This window comes from Melopsittacus undulatus, chromosome 5 (assembly GCF_012275295.1).
Source record: "Melopsittacus undulatus isolate bMelUnd1 chromosome 5, bMelUnd1.mat.Z, whole genome shotgun sequence".
NCBI classification, from domain to species: domain Eukaryota; kingdom Metazoa; phylum Chordata; class Aves; order Psittaciformes; family Psittaculidae; genus Melopsittacus; species Melopsittacus undulatus.
Genome location: NC_047531.1, coordinates 75,676,760 through 75,699,599, shown reverse-complemented (window position 1 = coordinate 75,699,599; position 22,840 = coordinate 75,676,760). Strand labels below are relative to the sequence as shown.

General features: G+C 37.5%; 1 protein-coding gene across 1 annotated transcript in view; it reads left to right on the top strand.

Annotated features, from left to right (window-relative positions):
* The window catches only part of ANO2 (anoctamin 2), a 167,135-nt gene that overhangs the window by 76,480 nt on the left and 67,815 nt on the right, over window positions 1-22,840 (top strand). The window contains exon 15 of the mRNA XM_034063329.1: window positions 6,025-6,108. Coding sequence (XP_033919220.1) covers window positions 6,025-6,108 — 84 coding nt within the window. The remainder of the gene's footprint in view (window positions 1-6,024; window positions 6,109-22,840) is intronic.

Sequence of the window (22,840 nt, the reverse complement as noted above, 5' to 3'; positions counted from 1 at the left end):
ACCTTGCTGTTTTTCATGTGCCTTAGCATGCCTTCCAAGAGAATCTGCTTCAAATTTTGCCAGGCACAGAGGTGAGACTGACTGGTCTGTAATTCCCCGAGTTATCCATTTTCTCCCTTTTGAAAATGGGGGTTCTATTTCCCTTTTTCCAGTCATCAGGAACTTCACCTGACTGCCATGATTTTTCAAATATGATGGACACTGGCTTAGCACCTTCATTTGCCAGCTCCTTCAGGACCCGCAAATGGATTTCATCAGGTCCCATGGACTTGTGTATGTTCAGGCTCTTAAGATGGTCTCAAATCAGATCCAATATATTGGCAATGTTATTCTCTGAGTCTCTGTTGGGAAGATCTAGTCTCACAGGGTGAAGCTGAATAAAATGTTTCAATAGTTTACTGATACCAAGAGGTAGAGATTCCCTCCTTACTTTCATACTTTTCAATTCTACTGTCTCACCCAATACCTGAAACTACTGACTAAACTTGTGGAGAAGTAATTCCAGAAATAAAGTAGACTGTGTTTGTGATGGAGGAGAACAATTAATCACATACATTTTCACACAGTATAATCAAGGCATTGGGCAGGGAAAGAGAAGAATCTGTGGGTTAGGAAGTCCATTTTAGCAATGATGAACCATTAAATCATCTCCTATGTAGCGTGCAACTTCATTTATAGATTGCAGCTGCATAGCAGCTTAAGCCAAGCTATCTCCACACCACCATGGTGCTACTGTCTCAGCCATGAAATCTTATTCTTTCTTTTACAGGCATGCTAGCAATCACACAGCTGAGTGGTGAACAGTTCAGACAGCTTACACAGCTGAAGAGTAGCTGGGGCTGTGATGGGTAGGAGTTTTTATCCTGGTCATGCCATACAGCTACGTATGCACTGGTATCGCAGTAAGGACAGAAATGGAAATGTGTGGCTTGTACAAGGTGAAATTGAGTCTATGAATATGGCAGCCTACGCTTGGATTGGCTTATACTGCAGTGAAACTCAAGCCAAAAAACTCAACCTTCAAGTATAAAAGTTTGTGACTACAATTCAAACTACAAATTCAACATTCATTTTTGCTTAAAGTAAGGTACATTCATGGACATGCCTGACTGTAAATCTAGTCATCCAGATATTTACAAGAAATAAAGAGGTACTGATATGGCTGTAACAAATTAATAAAGGCTGAACAAATATTTATAGACAAAGAGGTTGTTCAGTTTAGCTAATCTGTCTGTATTTCTTCACATAAGAGGGGAGACAATGCTCTAATCTGCATCATGGATTAACTTGCAAAATTCACAAAGGTTTGGGAAGAGAGTAGTTGGTCAGAATATAGATCTTCTGGAACAAGATAAGTCTAGGTATTATAAAGCTTTTGTTATCTTGCCTTTGATATATGTGATTTAAGACGTTTTAGGAAGTGTATCTAAGAATGGTATAGAGAGTCCCATTGCTTTTACTTAGTAAGGCAGGTTGCCTGTAAGCCATGGGTTCCAGGTGCACAGAGGCTGAAATGAAAAATCCATAAATATCATAAATAGTTAGTGCTGGGAAATACTATTTCATAAACAAAAATTACTTAAAAACCTGGGGCCATATTTCAAAATTTAGTTTTGCAGGTAATCCTCCAGAGCACTCCCACTTTTCTTTCTCAATGTGAACAAAGAAAGGCATTATATATACCTATTTATTCATACATCAAATATATTTCCTTAATAGACCTTATAATTCTTTTGTTTTAACTACTTCAGATTTATGTTGCTTTAGAATACCTTTGATAGCCAACTTCCTCTCTTGTACAGTGGTTTTTGTCTTTTAACCTCCCAAACTTGCAACAATGTTAAACGACTTATTCAAGCTCTTGTATTAATTTTGCATAAATCAAACTTGTTGTGCAAGTGATCTGAGTTAAAAAGACTGTGATCATCTACCAGTGACCCCCTCATATATGCTGAGGTATAAAAGTACTTTTCCTTGGATGAGCATCCCATTACTAGGAAACTAAACAGATCATTGGTGTGAATCACGATCTCTTCCGTAGACTGCTCCCCCACTACCCACTGTTGAAATCTTCATAAGAAATTATTAAGAAATAATGTATTGTAATAATTAACCATATAGCAGCAGAGAACAGCTGGGCTGTTTGTTCCTTCCAAGTTTCCATCTTGATTTGGATCAGGAGTTGGGTCATTACAGTTCTCATTTGTGGAAACCTACCATCCTATCAGTGCCCATTGCTTTGCTGTTCTGCTTGTGTTCAGCATATTAGAACAAGGCTGCTCAATGAATTTGCAGCATTTCTTTGACTTTCCATAAAGTGTAAAAATGAAGCAGTATGATGGATTATTTTTTGCTTACAACTACTCTGGTCTGTTAATTTGGGATAGATTCTGAGGTTCTATTTTTTTCTTAGCAATCATAGAATAGTAAGGGTTGGAAAGGACTTAACGATTATCCAGTTCCAACTCCCCTGCATAGGAAGGGACACCTCACACTAGACCATGTCACCCAAGGCTTTGTCCAGCCTGGCCTTGAACACTGCCAGGGATGAGCATTTATCACTCTTTGAGCAAATACAGATGTTTGCCATGTATGCTTTGTAAAATTTCATTATCAATTTCTTCCTAAATCAAAGAAAAATTAAGTAGAGATAAGCTTTCTTTATATATTCTTATCAAACTGGATCATTACCTATACAGCCTTAATTTGTAATGTATAATGGATACACATGTGTGTTTGAGGCAAATCTGGGAGAACATTCTCAGGGAAAACTCCCACTGACGTCAATATGAGTTTTGTCTAAGGAAAAAAATCATGATTTGGCTCTTTGTTTTCAGGATGGGAATTATCATTTTCTACTCTAAACACTTATTTGGCCTCAAAGTACCTTGGCTCACATGGTTTTCAATAAGTGTCTGGCAGCTGTACTGGCAAACTTCCAACATTGTGGGATTCATATTTATCCCTACATGGACATTTGGTCTTCAAGTCGTCACAACTATTTCTAGCTTATTGTTATAAGTGTTGAACTCTTCCCATTTTCAGACAAAGAATTGTTTCTAAATCACACTGTCTTTAGAGCAGAGTGATATTGTTCCTTCACATCCATGTATCAAGGATCAAGTATCTCAAAATCTTTATTGTAAAGAAATGTTTCATGAAATATACTCATAAAAGGAATATATAGATCAATACATTCCAGGAGGCACTGTGGTTTGTTCAGTCAAGGGTAAGACGACTTGGCAGATTCAGTGAAGACAGATCAACTAATTTCCCAATCCAGATGCAGGTACATGAAATGCAGTTAAAAGGACATTTAAATGTCTTACTAAGAAAACTAAACATAACTTGAGCAAATTTGAACACAATATGCACTCAAAGCAAAGCTATCAATAGCAAAAATGTAAGTTACAGTACAATGCTTGCTTGGCATTTTATTTTCTTATATTGTTTCATTCAAGCCAATTTTCAAAAGTTGTTCTGACCTCTAGCAGCTGCTCCTGGTGTCCCAGAATGCTTTGTTTAGCAGAAAATAAGAAAAAAAAGGAAGAAAGCCAATTCAGCTCTGCAGGTGCTCCCATAGTGATTTGATCTCAGTTTCTTACAGCTTCATTTATCTCATTTCCCTACTTTCATCAAGCTGTCTCCTCTCATGTAGCCAGCCATGCCTGATGCCTTCATCCGTTAAGTCTAGACATTTCTTCTATTTGACCTATGTACCTTATTTAAGGAAGCATGATACAAATTAATGCAAATCAACAAGCTAGTGAAAACTTACAAAAATAATTCAGATATAGGCATTGACTACAGCATCTTTAAACACTTATTGTTGTATTGTTACATTGTTGAATTGTACCTTCTTTCCTTTTCACATCCTACTCACCACCATTTTTGCTGCTAATGAACTTAAGTAATGTCAGAGATTACTTCTGCCTCATTATTTCTTGGAGTTCCACATGCACATGTAGCACTTCGTAAATAATAACAACAGCGACCCTTGTGACAAGAAGTGCTATAATGGTTTCTGAACTTCATTCGTTGTGGTATTGATTTTTATGTGAGGCATGAGTAATGTAAAAGAACTTTGTGATGCAAATAGTGTCACACTTGCACCCTCAGAACATGTTTTATTAATTTGAATAGTACAAGAAATTGCAAGGGTAAAATAAACTGTCATGCTAGCAGTTTTATTATATTTGTTTGGTATAACATTGTAGTGCAAGAGTTTCAGAGATATATTGGTACCTGAGCTTTAGAGAAAAAAGTTCCCTCAAGCCTCCCATGTTAGTATCAGACTTCACGGGAGCAATAGAACGCACATGCAGTTTCTGTGTCTGTCTTTAGGGATGACATGCCTAAAGAGTGCATAGAGTAATATGAGTAAAGAGTTCATAGTGTTGTGTCTAAAGAGTGCAAGTGTTCATAGAGTTCAAAAAGAAAAATATTCATTTAGAGCAGTTATTTAAATGATAGTGAGCTTGCATACCTATTCAAAGTTTCATGAAAATCTCATTATCAGGCTAAAAAAATACATTGGAAGTCTCACTATGTCTGTGCACTACTGTGCAACAGCAAATACTCAGGATGGTGTCTGGTGTCGTGAAAATGTTTCATAGAAGAAAAAATGAACAGCACATGTGTAGCCCAAGGAAGGCTGCTATATCCCCTGTTTTATTGTCCATAAGGATTAATTACTTTTAAAAATATAATTTTATATTCTTTTTGTTGCCATCATATTCATTCAAAAGGGTTAGTAAATCATTTTAGTGACTGGACTCATAAGCATATGTTCTAATTATAGTAAGTGTGGATGGTATGACCAATGCTGTAGGAATAGCCTTTTTGTGGGAGGCATAAAATCCAAATTCCAGGCTCTGAATGAATTCAGAACTCAGTAGAATGAGGAGACACATATAATTTGTCTTTTTTATGAGCTGCTGTCTTTAAAATCCTGGTAGGTTTGTGCTACCATGTTTAATTTATGTTCTAATTTGGAAAAGAAAAATATAATTTGCAAAGAAACCTTGAAAGGTTATTAAATGGGGAAGCTGGGCCAGACCCAACAGCCCAAGAGGGGCAAGGCAGCCACAGCTCCATGCCCTCGAGTCCAACCTGTAGTGAGGCTAAGCATTTATTCCCAGTAGACATGTGTACAGACATACACACCACATGCATACGTTGCCAGCCACACAGACACACATGCAGCAGGCATAGAAACACAGACAGCACAACCTCCTTATCCTGCACGGAATGGAGGTCTGTTAGCACCTGTACAATGAAAGACCCTCTAGCAGCTGGGCTCCCTCAGCCTCTGCAGTTGCTGGCACCCGGAGTTACAAGCCCGCAATGCTACTGCCTTTCTCTACTTGCCTACTCACATATGCATCCTGCTATATCAGAGCTGGCTGGGACTCCCCTGGTCCCTCAGCAGCTGGTCATGGGCTTGAAGACACACACACAGACACATACATACACACTCCAGTGGGTCACACTCCTAAGAGACCCGTAGATCCTATGGTCTGTTTGGTGACTGGCTGGGACTACCCTTGTCCTTCTGACTGCCACCTCCACTATGGCCTTTACCCTTAGAGACCTCATTAGTCACTGGCAACTTCACCTACTTGCTGACTATTCCAGCTTGATCTCCACTAGCACTTACATACTCAGCTTCACACCTGTACTTGCTCCAGTGCCTGATGGTCAGACCTCCATACAGACCAGCAAGCTGTTTAGATGTGACCAGTCATTTTTATCCCTTTATCCCTCTATTTTTCCACAGCAGTTCCTCTCCAAATTATCTAGATCCCTCCCTTGTCCAATTTTGTTTCCTCCCCTAAGGAGGACTAATAAGTAATGTGCAGACCACAGATGCTTTTCCCTGCATCCTGTAATGTCTAAAAGGTGTTGTGGTGTTGAATCATCTTGATGGCTTATATCATGAATAAGTGACCAGAACACTTTTTTTTTCCCTCTCCTTCTCTCTTGATCATAATCACATATTTGGTTGTTTTTTGTCTTTTTCAGGAGCATCCCAGACCAGAGTATGAAACCAAACTACTACAGAAAAAGCTGAAAAATAAAAACATTGCAACAGAAAATTCAAATGAAGTAAGGTGCAATTTATTCTTTTTACTTGTGCTGGATGTGAGTTTTGTTATACTGCGATTATCTTTGTCTTTGATAAATAGTTGCAAAAGGTACTTTTTGGTTCTCCTATTTAGCTTTATAAGTTGCTTGCTAGGGGCCTGGTGTTATGCAGACTTGCAGTGCTGTTGAAAGGCTTTTTTCACTTTGTTAGCTCTTTAAAGTAAAGCAATTTTCACCGGAATGTGGTTGGCAGTTCATTCGGGATCTAATCTGTAGAGTGGTGAATATTTAGGAAGATAATATCACCACAGGGATTCATTATTATGACCTAGAATTTCAGAACTTTTTTAACAATAAAAAAACCTGCTTTTGTTGTAGTGATTCCCTGTTCATAGGTAAAAATGGCATCTTTAGTCATGCTGCAGTTACACATTTGTGACATTCTGATGGTGTTTCCAGTATAAATGGAAAAATAATAATTGGTTTATAATTTTTAGATTGAATTGTGTTTAGGTTTTTCTATGAATATTTCAAACCTAAGAACAAGCACTTTTTTTTTCCCCAGTATGGGTTGAGGTCTATTTCCTAAGCACTCATAAGGTCCTGTAGACTTAGTTCATTAGGCCTGGTTAGCTACTGCTTATTCCCTGAATGTCACGTGCACTAGCAAAGCCAAAGTATTCAAAAACCATGTCCAGTTTCCAGATAGGACAAAACAATTTAGTTTGTTTAAACATTGAGAGTATCTGAAGTGGAAGATACTCCAGTTTTCAGGTCTGGTCCAATGAATTTACTTCTGCAGTTTATGAAAGAACTTAACTATCCCTTTCTTCTGCTGATGACCATCAAGATTGTGAAGTGTTTCCAGTGAATCTTCCATCTCAGTGAGACTGCCTTTCACCTGCTGGGCCCAACCAAACTCCACAGATAACAATAGAAAGACTTTCAGTTATTTCAATGGGCTTTGGATCTTGCCCAACATGAGCAGGGACTCTCACATAGTAGGATGTAGAGGTCTTCCCTTACACATTAAAGAGCTCTGTAGGCCTTCCAACTGAGGGATCAAAGGCTGTGAAAGATGGCTAAAGCAGCTGACGCTGTTGAACTTAAAGTGAAGTCTAGAAACAAGTCAGCAATTAATGCTGTAGAATGTTAGACTTCTGTAGTCATGAAGCAGTTAGATGATTACCTTGCTTACATGAGACAGAAATTACAGCATTGGAAGTTAGAAATTAATGTAAAAAGAAGCAATGAAAATTGCTATGTGTAAGAAAAAAATGGGGAAGAATTAAAGATCCAGCACTATAAATGTGGGAAGAAATCCTTTCAGACACTGAGAAGGGAAAGGCTTTCCTAGAGTATTTTTTCTCCAGTTACTGTTTGTGTCCATGTGAATGGAAAAGTAACACTAGGAAAGAAATGTTTGCTTCAAGTTTTTGAGGCATCTGAATGCTGACTTTCTCCAATCTCCTAAAAGGAGACAAAAACCTATTTTGGAAATTGATACAGGCATTTTGATTTGAAAAAAAAATCCTTATTTTCAGTAATATATAATTCTGAAGTAATTTTGGAAACAAAAATATAGTTCATTATTTCTTTATATAGTCATTAAAGTATTTTCTGGTCACGTTTGCCAGAGTCATCTCAATCTCTTTCTAAACTTCACTAAAAATTAAATTACTTTGACATTTACCATCATATAGTTACTCAGAGAGAGCAGTTATTCATATGGCAGAAAGCTTCATTTGGGTTAAGGTAAAATTCAAATAAATGCATTCATCCTCTAATTTATTGTGTACCATCTGAATTACTGAAATATATTCCAAATATCTGATCAGTTTTCTGTTAGTCAACATTTTGCTTACTAGTTCTGTTGCAATCACATTTTTCGGTTTGTCTCAAATTCTTTCCAGCAAATAGCACATTAGTCTGGGTTTGGAAGATGTGTTGTGCAGTGGTTTGTACCTCAATTGTACCTCAATATTATAAGGGTAATATTTGTGTGTGAACTCTTGAAAAGGAAACAGACCAGTTCTTTTACTGAGATGTTGTGTTGAATGTTAACTGGGGAAATATACCATTACATTTTTCTTCGAAAGATCCTGCAAAATTAGACATTAAAAGTGAATATTTAAGACTTAAATAGTTCTTCTGACTATTTTTTTTAGGTTTTGATCTTTTTCCTCCTTTAGATGGCTATATGTTATACTCATTGTAAGACCATTAACTCAGGAGTTTTGCATGGCAGGTTGGTATTTAGGCACAGGTTTCTGTGAAGTCTCTGGCTCAGTACTTCTGTCTTGTTGGGTGGAAGCCAGTGTACAGGACTTTGTCATATTAATAGTGCAGATGTAGTGTTTGGGCAGGCATCAAAGTAGAGGTCTCTCTGTAGTTAAAGATTCAGTTCTCCTAATTTTTTGGGTTTGTATAAATACACAGATTCCTGTGAGGTCTCAGTCTCACCGTATCTTGGTTGACAGTCTAATGTCATGGTTTAAGTCTGTGAAGTTCTTGCCTGAATATTTTTAGCTAACTAGTGTAACTTAGTGGCATGTCTTTTGGCTGTAGCTGGTCAACAACTGTAGTGTGCTGTGTTGATATCAAAGGACAGACTCTGGCATCACTGCATAAAACTTCTCATTACTTATCTGATATGAAGTCAGAAGTCTCTAATTGAGCAGCTGTGGCTTGTCGGGATAGAAATGATGCCAAAGCTGTGGCTATTGTGAGAATGCTTATTTAGACCTTGCTTAAAGGCATATATTTCTATAAGATAACTGGCTTTTTTCCAGTATGTTAATTCCTCTGTTCCGGTGAGGATGTGACTAGCTTTATGGCAAGAAGCTGAGCTTTTATGTGGTAAGCTTTGTGTACAGTGCATTTTTCTTTTTTACTTGCCTTACTCCAACAAGGAGTTCCTGTGGAGCTAATTGGGTTATTTTTGGAACAAAGGGCTAAGGGTTTGGTTATGGGCTGGTTTTGTGATTGCAGAAGAAAAATTGACACCACTTACATATTCTCTTAGATGATAACTTGGGAATACCTGTTAAGAGGAAACGTACTTCAACATACATTTTCCCCTGTCTGCTGTTGAAGTCATTAAATTTAATGAGTGTGGAAGATGCCCAGCACCTGTCAGGGCCAGTAGACATATGAGTCACTCAGGCAACAAATTCCAAATCAACTTGATGAGACTGGCAATAGAAAGTATTGCAGATCTAATGTATTACTTGCCCTATGGGGTTTGTGTTATAGAAGATAGCTCTCGTACACATTCTACTTAGGGTATTTATGCTACTGTAATAAGCAAAGAACAAAAATTCAGCCTACACAATCCTGAGTGGTTCAGGCTGGTTTAATAAATATTTTATTGGTTATTTTGAGAGTGGGAAAGAAACTGTGTGGCCTCTGAGCCCTTCACAAAAGATTGGCATGAAGTTACTCATGCAATAACACACTAAGGTTCTAGTATTTCAGAAGGGGATTCATTTAAAGCTAAAGGAGTTGAAACATTTACATGAAATGCCTCAGGTTAGGTAGGGAATGCGTAAGGAGACAGACCTTATGAATGATGACATTCATACAAAAAAATGACAAATTCTAAGGGAATGATTCAGGAAACCTCCAGTCATCTAACTCATAATCAGTAGCACTGATTCTTTAGAGTCACCTAAATAAAGGCTTGCAATGTAGAGCTTCTTGATTCATGCACAGTAAAAAGCTTCTTTGTCCTTACAGCAGAGATGAAACCTTATGTGTGCATGCATGAATGCATGTGTCTGATAATACATTCATGCAAATATGGCAGATGCATTTTTTGTAATAAAATAATTAATATTTTTTGTTCTTCTTGCTTACTACACTATAACACTGAAGATGTGGATAGAAATATTTAACAAATAGTGTAAAGTTGCTGTATCTGCAGGATGTTAACCAGAAAAGGTGTTGGATATTTGTAATCTTCTGATAAGTTGTTCCTCTGTCTGTACAATACTAATGTTCTCAATGGAAATACACACAGGTCAGGAAATGAAAATTGGTCTTGTGCCTGAAAACATGCAGATGGGGCTAGATCTAACTCTCACTGGAGCTGATGGAAATAAAGACTTCCAGTCTTCTCTGGGAGAGCTGGATCAGGCCCTGACTCCTTTTCATTAAATGTCCAGCTGATCTGGCAAGCATAATGCAACATCATATATATTCTTATCTTTCCTATTTGGCAGGAAATCGAATAACTCATTCTACATATTTCTCAAGGAAAATTTTCTTTATAGAAAAAAATGGTTTGTCTCTTGGCTCATATTCTCACTTGGAGTAAACCCTGGGAATAATAGAATCTGGCATTCTATCTTGTCTTTAATTCATTTTAAATATGAAAGTGGCAAAATAACTTATTTAAATTGTTCATTCAGCTGCTAATTGAAAGAAAATAAATATTTCTTTCTGAATCACTGTTTCAGTTGACAACTGAATTAAAGCAAGATAAAGAAGAAGATCTCTAGTGTAAAGATGAAACAGGAAAATATAAAATAGAATTGTATATCGATACTTTATATATATGCTTTTAAATTTCAGCATTGTGAAACCTGAAATAGTAATTCTTGGTACTAGTTGGTTCCTTACCCAGTATTTCAGAAGAAAGTCTCCCACAAGGCCTGAAAAACACTTCAGATGTTGGAGTCCACCTCTTTATTAAGCAAGTCCTTTATAAAATTAACTAAAGAAAAAACAAATTATTTTTAATATATATTAGCTGTAATTCTATAGAGGAAACTAAGATAACTGGTCATAAGCACTAATTTAATAATCAGAATTGTGAAAGAACTATGAATAAACCCAGAGTTCCTTACTTGCTAAAACTGAATTTTTTAGCATTTATTAGATCATATTATTAATATGATAAACCTAGGAATTTTGATAGAGTATTTCTTAAACTGGCCAATGTTTTTCCGGCCTCTTTCATTACTTTACTTTGACAATTAACTTCACTGCCCAAGCCTATGGAATAGTAAGAGGAGTATGTAATAACTGATGTTTTTTCTTTTCAACTTATTTATTTGCATCATTAGCTTTTTAAGCAAAAAAAGAATAACTGAAGATAAATTGGGACACTATGGTGTATAATCTTAGAGAGAGAGATCTCATTCTCTTTATGATAACAATATTTGGCTGTCTAATTGGATCAAGTCACATCTGAAGGGTAAATCATAGAATGGTTTAGGTTGAAAGGGACTTTAAAGATCCTCTAATGGGTAGGGACACATTCCACTAGACCAGGTTGCTCAAAGCCCCATCCAGCCTGGCCTTGAACACTACCAGGGATGAGATATCATGTTCCAAAGTCTCTCCACCCTCACAGTGAAGAATATTTCATAGTGAGGAATGTTATAATTTTAATTATTTTAATGTTTGAGTTCTGGGTTACACCAGTTTTATACTATTCATAAGCAGAATTTATGTCTTCAAAAGACTGTTGACATAGTCTTTCAGTGTGCTCTTATATAGATTTGTGGCTTCTTTGAATGTAGGGTACATGATGTGTATTCAAACATCTCTTCTCTATTGTTGTCTTGGACTTTGGTTATCTTTTCATGGAATAGTGTAAAAAATGCTAAAAACGTCCTACTTGCCAGTATGTCTCTGAGAATCTCCGTTGTTTTTTCTCATTTTTTTTTATCAAATAAATGAACTCAGCATATAACCGCATTCTGTGTTCTGTTCTTCAGAATTTTATTCCAGTCAGCCTTCAGAAGGAGGTAGCTCTTCCAATACTATTGATATGAAAAAAAAAAAAAGCTTAGAAATAACCTCGTAGAATAATTTTAGTTGGAAAGGCCTTCAGGACTTTAGGTAGTCCAAAATCCTTCCCGACAGAATGTCAGCTATGTTATTAAAACAGGTTGGCCGGGGTATTATACAGTCAGGTCTTGAAAACCTCCAAGGATGGAAATGGTAAAATTCTCCAAACACTCCTGACTGTCCTTATGGTGTAAAAGCTTCTCATTAGACTGTTGTGAGAAAGGTTAATTTCACCCTACTGATGATGTGTTGTTGCAATAGTAATCCTGCTCAGTATGAGAGGAACCGCAGGTTCAGACCCCTGGTGCGTGCGCTTGGCTGAGGAGCTACTGGCACAAGACTACCATCTTTGGGCTTATGACTGACTGCCTCTAAGTCAGACTCCTGCCTAGAAGTAGCGATACTGCAGCACCGCCGGCGCCTTGGTGGGCTCACGATAGTGGTCGCTGGAGATTGACCCAGGAAATGACAGTTTTGCTCAGAATGCAGGAGAAGAAAACTCCTCTCTTCAAACCTGGGCTGATGGAGCTCATCCAGCCTTGTATGGTCTTCCATCTAAGAGAAGGACACTCTTATAAAACCTACAACCTGTAGACATTGCTGTCACCGTCCTAGCTCGCTAGGCCTGGCAGTTAAACCTCAGGTGTAAAGGGTGGGACCAGTTCTGCTCAAGCTGCGTCTCACCTAAAAAAATCCACTGCGCAGGCTGGAAGGGCTTACTCACACTTGTCGGTATGGACAGGTGAGGGTTGAATCAGTAGGTGTCAAGGGGTATGGGAAGCTGCAGATCCAACCTTGCATGTGGGCAGACCAGAACATGGGTAGCTCGAGATTACTCAGGAGATGACAGTCCTGGTCGGACACTCCCTGATTGCCTAAGCACCTTTTCCAAACCAGATTTGAATATCCCACTTGCCCTTGGTCATCATACTTGAAGTAAGCATGGTTAAAGCCATTCCCAAAATCTTCACTTGTGAAGCCAAGCCATCATCAATCAATACCCAGCCTAAACATCTCTTTTTCTCAACTTACGCCCATTGCCTCTCATCCTCCCAGCACACACCACTGTGAAGAGCCTTGCTCTGCCTTCCTGATGACCTCCTTAAACAAGCTAAGCAAGCCTTGTTCCTCAGCCTTTCTTCATGCAACAAGAGCTTCAGGTCTTTGTGCTAGACTCACATAAGTTGAGTAATTTTTTTGCTTTTTCCTAACTTGATGAGGAAGCATTCCATCACCTCCTCTGAGTCCTTCTTTAAAGATGTTAACAGGGAGTCCTAGTATTGACCCCAGCAGTACTCAGCTGTTACAGGTCTCCACGTAGAGTATGATTCATTAGCTAATACCCTCTGAGCAAGACCATCAAACTTGCATGTTGCTGAACTCAAGGCAAATGGCATTGACAAGCCTCCTCTTGTCCACAGGTCTAGTCATTTTCACACAGAAAGCAATCAGGTTGATACGCGTGATTCACTTTTGGTAAATCCATAATGTCTGTCTGCAATCAGCTACTTTATATGCTCAGAAAAGGGTTTCAAAACCACTTTCCAAGAGACCAGTGCAAGGATGGCTCCTTGATTATCCTTTTATGTTTTCTGTAAAGATGAATACAAGATAGTTCTTTCACTGGTTGTTAGGGCCCTTTCCTGATCTCACTGTCCTTTCAGAGATGATAGAGATCAGCCCTGCAATAACATTAGCCTGCTCCTCTAGCTTCCATTCATTTTCTTCAAATTTACAGGTGAACAAAATCACTGTTTATCTTTTCTAAAGGAATAAATCATCACTGTTTTGCCTAGACAATAATATAATGTTCAACTAGGAATACTGGATGCTTTTTTATTCAACTATTGGAAACTTAACAGGGCAGATTTTAAGAAAAAGTTATCATATCCTTGTAAAATTCCTTCTGCCAAAATAAAAATTAGTGATCTTTTTCAAAGGAAAGCTTTGAACGTAGAAAAAAGAGAAGACAGGGGTGCTGTTTGTTGGTCTTATTTGTGCTACTTATTAGGAATTTGGCTCAAGGAAGACTCTTTTCTAGGGCAGTATTACATCTTGCGCTGTATAATCATGTAACTGAGACTTAAGTATATGATTAAAGTTAAGCACATGCTTCAACATCCTGAATTTGGATAGAATTAAGTGCTTTTTTGAATTCAGGCCTAAGCTTCTTATTGACAACATTAAAGATGATGCAGGTCTCTTTCCTGTTAAACTGAATGGAAAGACTCATTCCTACAGATTCTATTCATCAGTACTTGAAATTAATTAGAGTTCTGTCTGAGTAAGTAATAAAGTATTAGTCCTTAAGTCTGCAGTTACTACAGATGACTTACTCTCTCATTGTACCCAGTCAAAGACTATAATAATAGGTTAGAGGGTTACAGCAAAGTCTCAGGTTAAAAACTAAATCTCCAGAAGTCTGCTGTGTTTTAATTTAATGCAGATACTTGAGCTAGAAAACTACAGTATTTTCCCTTTCCTGTGTGCTGGTGACAAACTCCTGTATCTTGGAGTGTATTTTCTACTTTCTGTTGAGAATATTTATAGGATAGATTTTAAACTATTTATCTCCAAGGTCAAAACAGAAGCCCAGATTTGGGACAAAATTTATACAGATTGGCTGTGGAAACAAAAGTCAGTTAAGATAGTTGCCAAGAAGTTTTTATTTGATGCATACTGCAATCCTGTCTGCAATTTTAAAGAAATAAACTGCATTTACATTAAATTCCTTTGGGCATCCAGAGCATGAAGATTGAAATTCCACATACTCCAAGCTTAAAGAGCTAAAGAAGTCAATTTGAATTGCTCAACTTTTGCAGCTCTTACAATGCTTCCTTGAAAAGCACTGGCCCACTGATTTTCTGATTTTCACGATTCTCTTGATTTAGGGATAAGATGGCATTGTGTTTAGAAGCTTGTTCACACCATGGAATTTGATGCAATAGATAAACTTGAATGTTTACCAAGTTATTCAAGTCAACTTTTTCTCCTATTGAAGTAATTTAGGTAGAATTTAATACCCAATGTCATATTCATTGCTTCTTCAAATCTCTATTGTTCATTTATTTTAAATATAAAGCTTGTTTGCTTGCAAGGACTAATGTAACAACTTCCAATGCCATACTCCAATTCTAGCCTCAAAGGCTGATGCATAGCTAATGATATAAATAAAGATAGAATTCCCTTTTTAAAAAGGGAAAATACAAGCCTAGTGCACCTTCTTTTCCATTAAGGATTCCACTTAAAGATGATGGAGTGGTATACCTTTACTATTATTTTAGCTATTCCTTTGTAGGTAAGCACAACTTTTTCAAATTCAGTCCTCCACATGGTTATCTTCTATTGTTAAAGTTACATGAAATCAAACAAGAAAATCAAAGGAGGACTTTAAAAAGCTTTTACCACTGTCTGATACCAAAGTGCAAGAACAGTTTGAAAGATCTGCTGTCTTTGCCCCAGTTGCCAGCTTTAGCTAAAATCTTATGATTAAAATTAGTCATGTTTAAAATGGCCACTTTGTTGGTGTAGCTGTCCACGGTTTTTTACCTCCCCTAAAACCTCTCTCCCTCCCAAACAACAGTGAAGATCATCCTGACAGGTTTAAAATGGGATGGTCCTTTGAAAATCAGTCTAACCTACTGTAATATTTAAAAATATTTAATATCTCAGATTCCTTTGTTTTACAACTACTGTATCAAAAATACACCTTCAGTTCTGTCTTCCTCTTGATGCATTACAAAACCCATCCTTTAGTAAGGTGTTTGGGGTTTTTTTCTTCCTTTTTTTTCTTTTCAGTGTCCATCCAGTGAATTAACTTTTTGCGTCTGTTTCAGCCTCTCCTGTCACATGGTAGTGTGGTTTCATCCCTTCCCTGCTTCCCTCCAGTTCCTGTTTTTTGCAGCTCCTAATCATGGCCTCATCTAACCCTATTCTCCTCCTCCCCCAGATCGTTTTTTTCTATTCCACCTCTAAAAATGTGTCTTTATTTTTCCATCCTCATTTTGCATCTCATAGTTTCACATCACTACCTATATTTTCTGTTATCTTTTCCTTAGTAAGGACAGACAGTAGAGCAGGTAGAATGGCTGTGAGTTCCCTAGAGGTGGTAAGTTAACAGATTCTATCTGATTTAATGTGTAATTTTTCCAAAGCCAGTGATCCAACGTACCACTGAGGAAAAGTTTAGTCAAATTTCTCTGATTCATAATGCAGCATACTGTTAAAATGTCAGGTTTAAGATGTTCCCAAACACACTCTGTAGGTAAGAGCATTCTTCTACTTGAATTTGTTGTGAGACAGATATTCATCAGTACTATTATTTTGCTTGCTGTCCTTCTGTATGCCACATCGGGACAATGATAACATATGCTAGCTTATTAATCCTTTCACGATTGCCAACACAGATAACTGTGGTTTGTCTGATGGATATCTTTTAAAGACTATGCAAACAAACATTCTTTATATGGAAAGATTCTTTGTCTCTATTAACAAAACTGACACTGAATAACAAGAAAATTGAAACCAATCTGACCTATTGGGGCATTATTTAAAGTGGAAAGACTATCAAATTTAGACATGAGGAATGAGTGTTCTTAATTTGTAGATAAAGCAAACAGGAGTTTTAAAGAACTCTTATTTCTATAACATTGAACTTTAAAATATTATTGGTTTTGTTGGGTTTTTTTTGGTTTTTTTTTTTTTCATTGGATCAATTGTCAGATGACTGCTACATACATAACAAAGTGAACGGTGCTTATGGCAGTATCCTTACAATCTTGTGAGTCATAGCACCAGGAATTATGAAGCAAAACAACAGAACTCTAGATAACAATGTTTCAGATGTATGTCTTGAAATAATCTACTATTCTGAAAACAATACTGCCTGCAAATATGACATATTCATTCAGAAAAGATAGTATGTAAATAGGTTTGGTTTTTTTTTACTGCACTGAGGAAAATGAAAGTTGTCAATCAGCGAAGCTTGCTGGATTGAAGAGCTCTGGGAGTTGAACATGGAAGAGGCTTAATATTTCAAAGTTTTAAAAATTATTGTGAGTTTGCATCCACAGCATACATGAAAAAACTAATAGGAAAGGATCCTGGCCACAGTTAATCACCTCAAAAAAAGATATCAGATGCTAGAAGACAGCTCACAAATACAAAGAAAGTATTTTTGTAGATGTAAAGTTGAAATAAAAAATTGCAAAAAAAAAAAAAGAACTCTGAACGAGGCTTTTAAAAGGAATGTTAAAACAATTGAAAGGTCTTTAAGTGTACTGATAAAAAAAACCTTGAAATAGATCACGCATCTATGAAGTAAAAATGGGATCGTATTTGCCAAAGACAATACTTTTTCTCCAGTAAGCTGATGAGTTTAACACAATAGACAAAGGCAGGAAATCTAGTTGGAAAAACAGAATGGGAGGATATCTGCTTTATAATCTGTATATAAATTTGCACCAGCACAGACTAGGGAATGACTGACTGGAAAACAGTTTTGCTAAAAGAGTGGGTGCTCTGGTGAGCAAGTTGAACATGAGCCAGCAATGTGCCCTTGTAACAATGGCCCACATTCTCTTTGTATGAATTCCGAAGTGTGTTGTCAGCCCATTGAGAGAGGGCAACCTTCCTCTTTACTTGGTTGTGGCGATACCACTGTTGGAGTGTTGTTTCCAGTTTTGTATCTCCCTGTACAAGAGAAATATGGGCATATGAGAGTGAATCCAGTGAAGAGTTGCTAAGCTGATTAAAATATCGGAGCATCAGGCACACCTTTGTATGAGCCTTTGAGAGGCTAAGGGCTGAGATTATTGAACCTCAGGAAGAAAATCACCAACATGTTCAAAAAACCTGCATGAGAGCGATTAAAGCAGATGGGACCAAGCTCATCTCAGGGATGTCTGGTGGAAGGCAAGAGATAATGGGCACCAGCTGAAATACAGGAAGTTCCATTAAACATAAAAAAACCCTCTTACTGTGGCTGGTCAGACACTGGAACAGGTGACCAGAGTTTGTGGAGTCTCCCTCCCTGGACTGGACAAAAACCTGAGAAACCTGTTGTGGCTGACTGCTCCAAGCAGGGTATTGGACCAAGTTGATCTCCAGAGGTCCCTTCCAAATCCAGCTGTTGTGCAATTCTGTGAAATGCAGGAAATAAATGATCCAAGAAAGTGCAGACAAATTGGTTTCACCACAATAGGCACATTTTGAAAAAAAATGTAATTTGAGCTTTACTAGAAATAACTTGAGAAATTGGTCAAAGCGTAGTGTGGGTTTCCTAATGGCAAATTAATAACCATGCCATTTAAACGGGTGTCTTTTTTTAACAATATAATTTATTCCCTAAGGAAGTGAAATATAAAGTACTTCAGTAAACCCACATAGTGTTATGCCACAAGGGGAATATCACATATTTGATAGGTTATAAATCAATGTATTTCACTGGAACTGACTGGAAAAATAATTACTGGAATTTTTATTACAAAGAAAAAAAATAAAGTCTAGTTTTAAAATGGTTAATTTGGCAATGCAACTACAGTGCCTTCAAGCCACAGCTGTTTGGTGCTTCATGCCTGTTCTTACCTGCTGTCCTTCATGGGATGATTTCCATCATACCTATTTTTTCTTTTTTTTTTTGATGAACGAACCTTAGAGCACAGTGTGCTGTAAGGAGGGCAGGTGCTCGTGAGTCCAAGGAGAGAAAAGAGCATCTGTCTGTGGGTATCTGAAGAAGGGTTGTCCTACATGCTGTATGTCTTCCTACTCTTGTTCCTCTTAGACGTCAAGGGATTCATTGCATGTCATTAACAATTCAGGGCTAAAGGAAATGATCTCATTGTTTTTAAAGTTTATAGGACTACCGGTGAAAAAGATGGGATTAGAACCCAGGCCATGTCCTTGTGCTCTTCTCTAGTTTATTTATGTTATTGATTTTTTATGGATTGCATTTCAGTGGGTCTACCACAGGACTTTTTTCCCCTTTATCAGAGTTGTCCCTTCTGATCCTAATAATTCTTTCTGCCTTCCCAACACCACCCCTTCTCCCCTCCAGTCTGCTTTTCTGTACAAACCTGCAGCTGAGCCTTTCTAAGTGTATGGCATAGCTTCTTTCTGTGCTTCATCTTTCCATGTGTTTAGGTGTATACCTGCTGATCCATCCAGGTGAAACAAGATGAACTATCAGGCTGTGTAGTAGAAAAGGTGTCATTCTAAATTTGTCTGCATGAACTTCACAAATTCCTCCCCCCCCCCCCCCCCCCCCCGAATCTATAAAGGGACTTAAAGTTTCCATTCAAGCCAGAATTCTCTGAATAGATTTTTTTGGAATTCATGATTTTTGAATATCCATATTTTCAACTTTAATGTACATTTTGATGTAATTCATTGCACAGACGCATAGAAGTTGCTTCTATGGAACAATCTCTGTCTTAAAAATACATGTGCTGAATCTTCTACTGCCTAATTCTTATTAAGCATAAGTTCACCTTAACTCTTTCTTTACCGTTGCTACAACATAGGCTGTTACTGGTTTATGTTTACCACGTGTCTTTTAGCAGTGTGAGACACAACTTCTTTGTTTCATAAAATTTATAATAGCTGCAAACTAGAAATCAGAAATAAGACTCTAAAAAACGCAGTTCTAGCTTGTCTGCTGATGAAAAATGAAGCTAATATTGCAATTCCAAATGCAGTTATTTGCAGTTCTAAATGTTTCAACAGTATTTAAAATGTTTGACCAAAGATTTTTCTTCTTAAGACATTATCAAATATTAACATGTTGGTTCCTTCTACTCTGCTAGATCCTAGTGTGGCCAGTCAGTAGTAATAGGAGTCTTGGAATAGTTTGTGTAGGCTTGAATTGCTAGAGCTGAACTTTTAATTCCCTAGTGAATTTTAACAGCACTGATTGTACCTGCTTGGTCGTACTGTTTTAAACAAATGTATGATTCACATCCGTGTTTCTTTCTAGTGGCCAAATAAACACTTCATTGAAATATTGTTTTCAAAATCTATGTCTCACAGAAGTTTATGATTTCAGTCATTAAGGCTCAATTGTGTAATTATGAGTGAAGTGTTTTAAGATTTTCTGATGAGTTTAGAAGCATAACTTAGATCCTTGCTTTGAAGTAATTCTGAACGTCCTGCTGCCTCATTCTTGAGTCAGTTATGACTGAATTTTGGGGCAATCATTGCAGGAAGCAAAGTTAATGGGGTGTGGTGTTTAAATGAATTTCAATTATATGTGCAGCTGCATTGCTTACAATGTTAGCTGGACTGATGTGATGAGTCATTTATATTTGTCTAAATATTGCAGGGTTTGGAAGCAGCAGTTGTGACATCCTAGAAGGGTAAGGCAGAAAGGACATTGGTGGTTGAATTATTAGTGGTACACAACTATTCTAACTAATATTCACATAAAGATATGACCAAAAGGGTACTGGGCATTAGCATAGCTTTCATGCTTCTTAACTCTTCAACAGAGCTATCAGGATTGTAAGAAACTGCTGGCTATTGGGAAGGAGAGCTATCATCTTTCATATGATACCTAATGGCAAGATCATTTTGAATGGGAAATGGGTCATCCAGCTGCCTTCAGAAGTATTTGGTAGGGAAAATTACCATACTGAGTTGAGGAGACTGCTTTAAACCCCTGGATAGCTTTTGGTGAAAGTATAGGAGGTAGAAATTTCAGGTAAGTGAAGTAAAACTCAGCCAGCCAGATGAAACCTAAGCAAGAGACCCGGGCAAGACTATCCTGAAAACCTGAAGTGTCCCATATTTACAGCAAGCTAATCTATCTAGGTTTCTGTTTGCTCCTGGAGCTTTATACAGACATGGTACTCTTCTGCATGCACTCAAGCTAAATGTGAAACAGCCCTTAGGGGTGTCTCAGTGCAATAATTTAGCAGCATGCAATGAAACTCACTAAGGGTTATGCTCTATTTCAACTGAAAAATAATTGGAGTCCATATAGCATGCCAAAGCATTTCACTGCCAAGCCAGCCAAGTGTGTTGGCTGCAGCTTTATAAGGAAAAGAAACCATGAGTCACTCACTACCAGATGCACTGTGCTGATGCTGGTGGAACCCAGGTATTCAGCAGAGGTGGCTGCTAAGGGATGATGACACATTCCTCCTAGTCTAGGAGGGTCTGAGTGGTTCTCAGGAAGAGATGCTGCTCATGATCCACAAGCTTGAGGTGTAACACTCTAATCCCAGCTGTTGGAAATGCAGGCCAGAGGACAAACTGAATTCAATTAGTTTTAATTTTATGTATGTCTATGTTTTCAAAAGGACTTAATAGCTGATAGCTCCCACTGAGAATAGTAAAAGCTGTTGGGAGTTGAGCACTTTTGAACATCTGGCCAGCTGTGCCTTCTCAAAAAGCATCTCTAAATTTTTCTTTTGCAACAACTGAAACAGTGAAGTCTTCTCAAAAATTTGGATTTGAAAGGCAACATTTGGAGCAGGACCATTTTTAGGGTGACTTGGCCTTTTTTTTTTTTCTGGCTGGTGATTATGGATGGTCCCATAAGATGGAAACGTACCCACATCATAATCAGGATCTAGAGCCATTGGGAAAAGGTGGTTGGGATACTTCCAGAGATGAAGTGTCAGCTGTTCTGCGCCTATAGGTAGGTGTGGTGTTCAAAGCTTACATAGACAGCCTTAATGTACCCCTTCCAGACATATATCAGGGTTCTGTTAAATCCACTGAGAACATACAGATAAACTGTAGGACTGAGTGCTGATCTCTATAGAAACAAAAGGAGGGAGGAAGGCTATACTATCTCTGCTTTAGATGTCTCATAAAGAGAAGAGGAAATTATTTCCTTTAAGAGACAATTTAGGGAACATTGTCTGAAGAGCTATTCTTTGACTATACATAACCTAAGGAGCAAGCAGCAAGTATTAACACTCCACCCGAGCTTGTAGAAATCTAGGTGAGATGCAGCCCTGCATTACTAGCTATGCTAGATTTTTTGTTTGTTTGTTTTTACCTCTTGCGTTAAGCATTTGATAGACAGAAATTGCTCAGAGTAATTGCTTTTAGAAATACTGCCCCAGACTAAATATTCAGTTATTTTCAACATGAGTATAGTTATCAGTTGAAAATTGAGTTAACAAAGAGAATGCAGCTATGACTAAACCAGCTGAGTACCACGCAAGTCATTCTGGTGAGATAGAGTGATAAAATGGATTATCTATCAAACAGGAGGCAGATATGAACTAACGACAAGGTACTACTGGGAAACACCTGGAGTTTAAAATGTTCCCTTGTCTTGTCAAGCTTGTCATAAGTGTTGTGTCCCAGATGGGAATTAGGAATTCAGGAAGCATCATGCTATCTAGATGCACTGCTATCTACTGCAACAACAGTATCTAAATACTTAGGAATGAGACATAACACTTCTTACTCTCTGCTCTTCTTTTGTCTGTGATTATGCATCTTTTCTTGGATCTTCTAAGAATATGCTGCTGTAGATAACTCAGCTAAAGAGAATACAGATTTAACAAGAATACGTCTGTAATTATGCTCTTCAGTCTTGACCTTCTTTCTTGACTATGTTTGCAGGGAGAATACCTCACATCTAAAATGCAGTCTTCTGTGTGGATTTGCCTTACTGATGTTTCCCGAGAGTGGGATTTATAAATATAAATATATATTTTTTTATTCTTTTTTTTTTATTGGGGTAGTGTCAAGTATATTCATCCTTCCAGCTACTGTGCTCTCCTTCAAAAGCATAGACAGAATCAGGAAATACATAGTCTATACTTCGAAAAAAGGAAAGGATGCTGTCTAAATGCAGGAAAAAGAAAAGCAATAATTCAATTCCAGACATCCATTGCACAATGGTTTCTTTGTCACAGCATGACAGTATTATCTAAATAAGATTCTGGAGAAAGAAAAGTTTACATGGGAAAAGAACTGTAACAACTACTTACTGTCT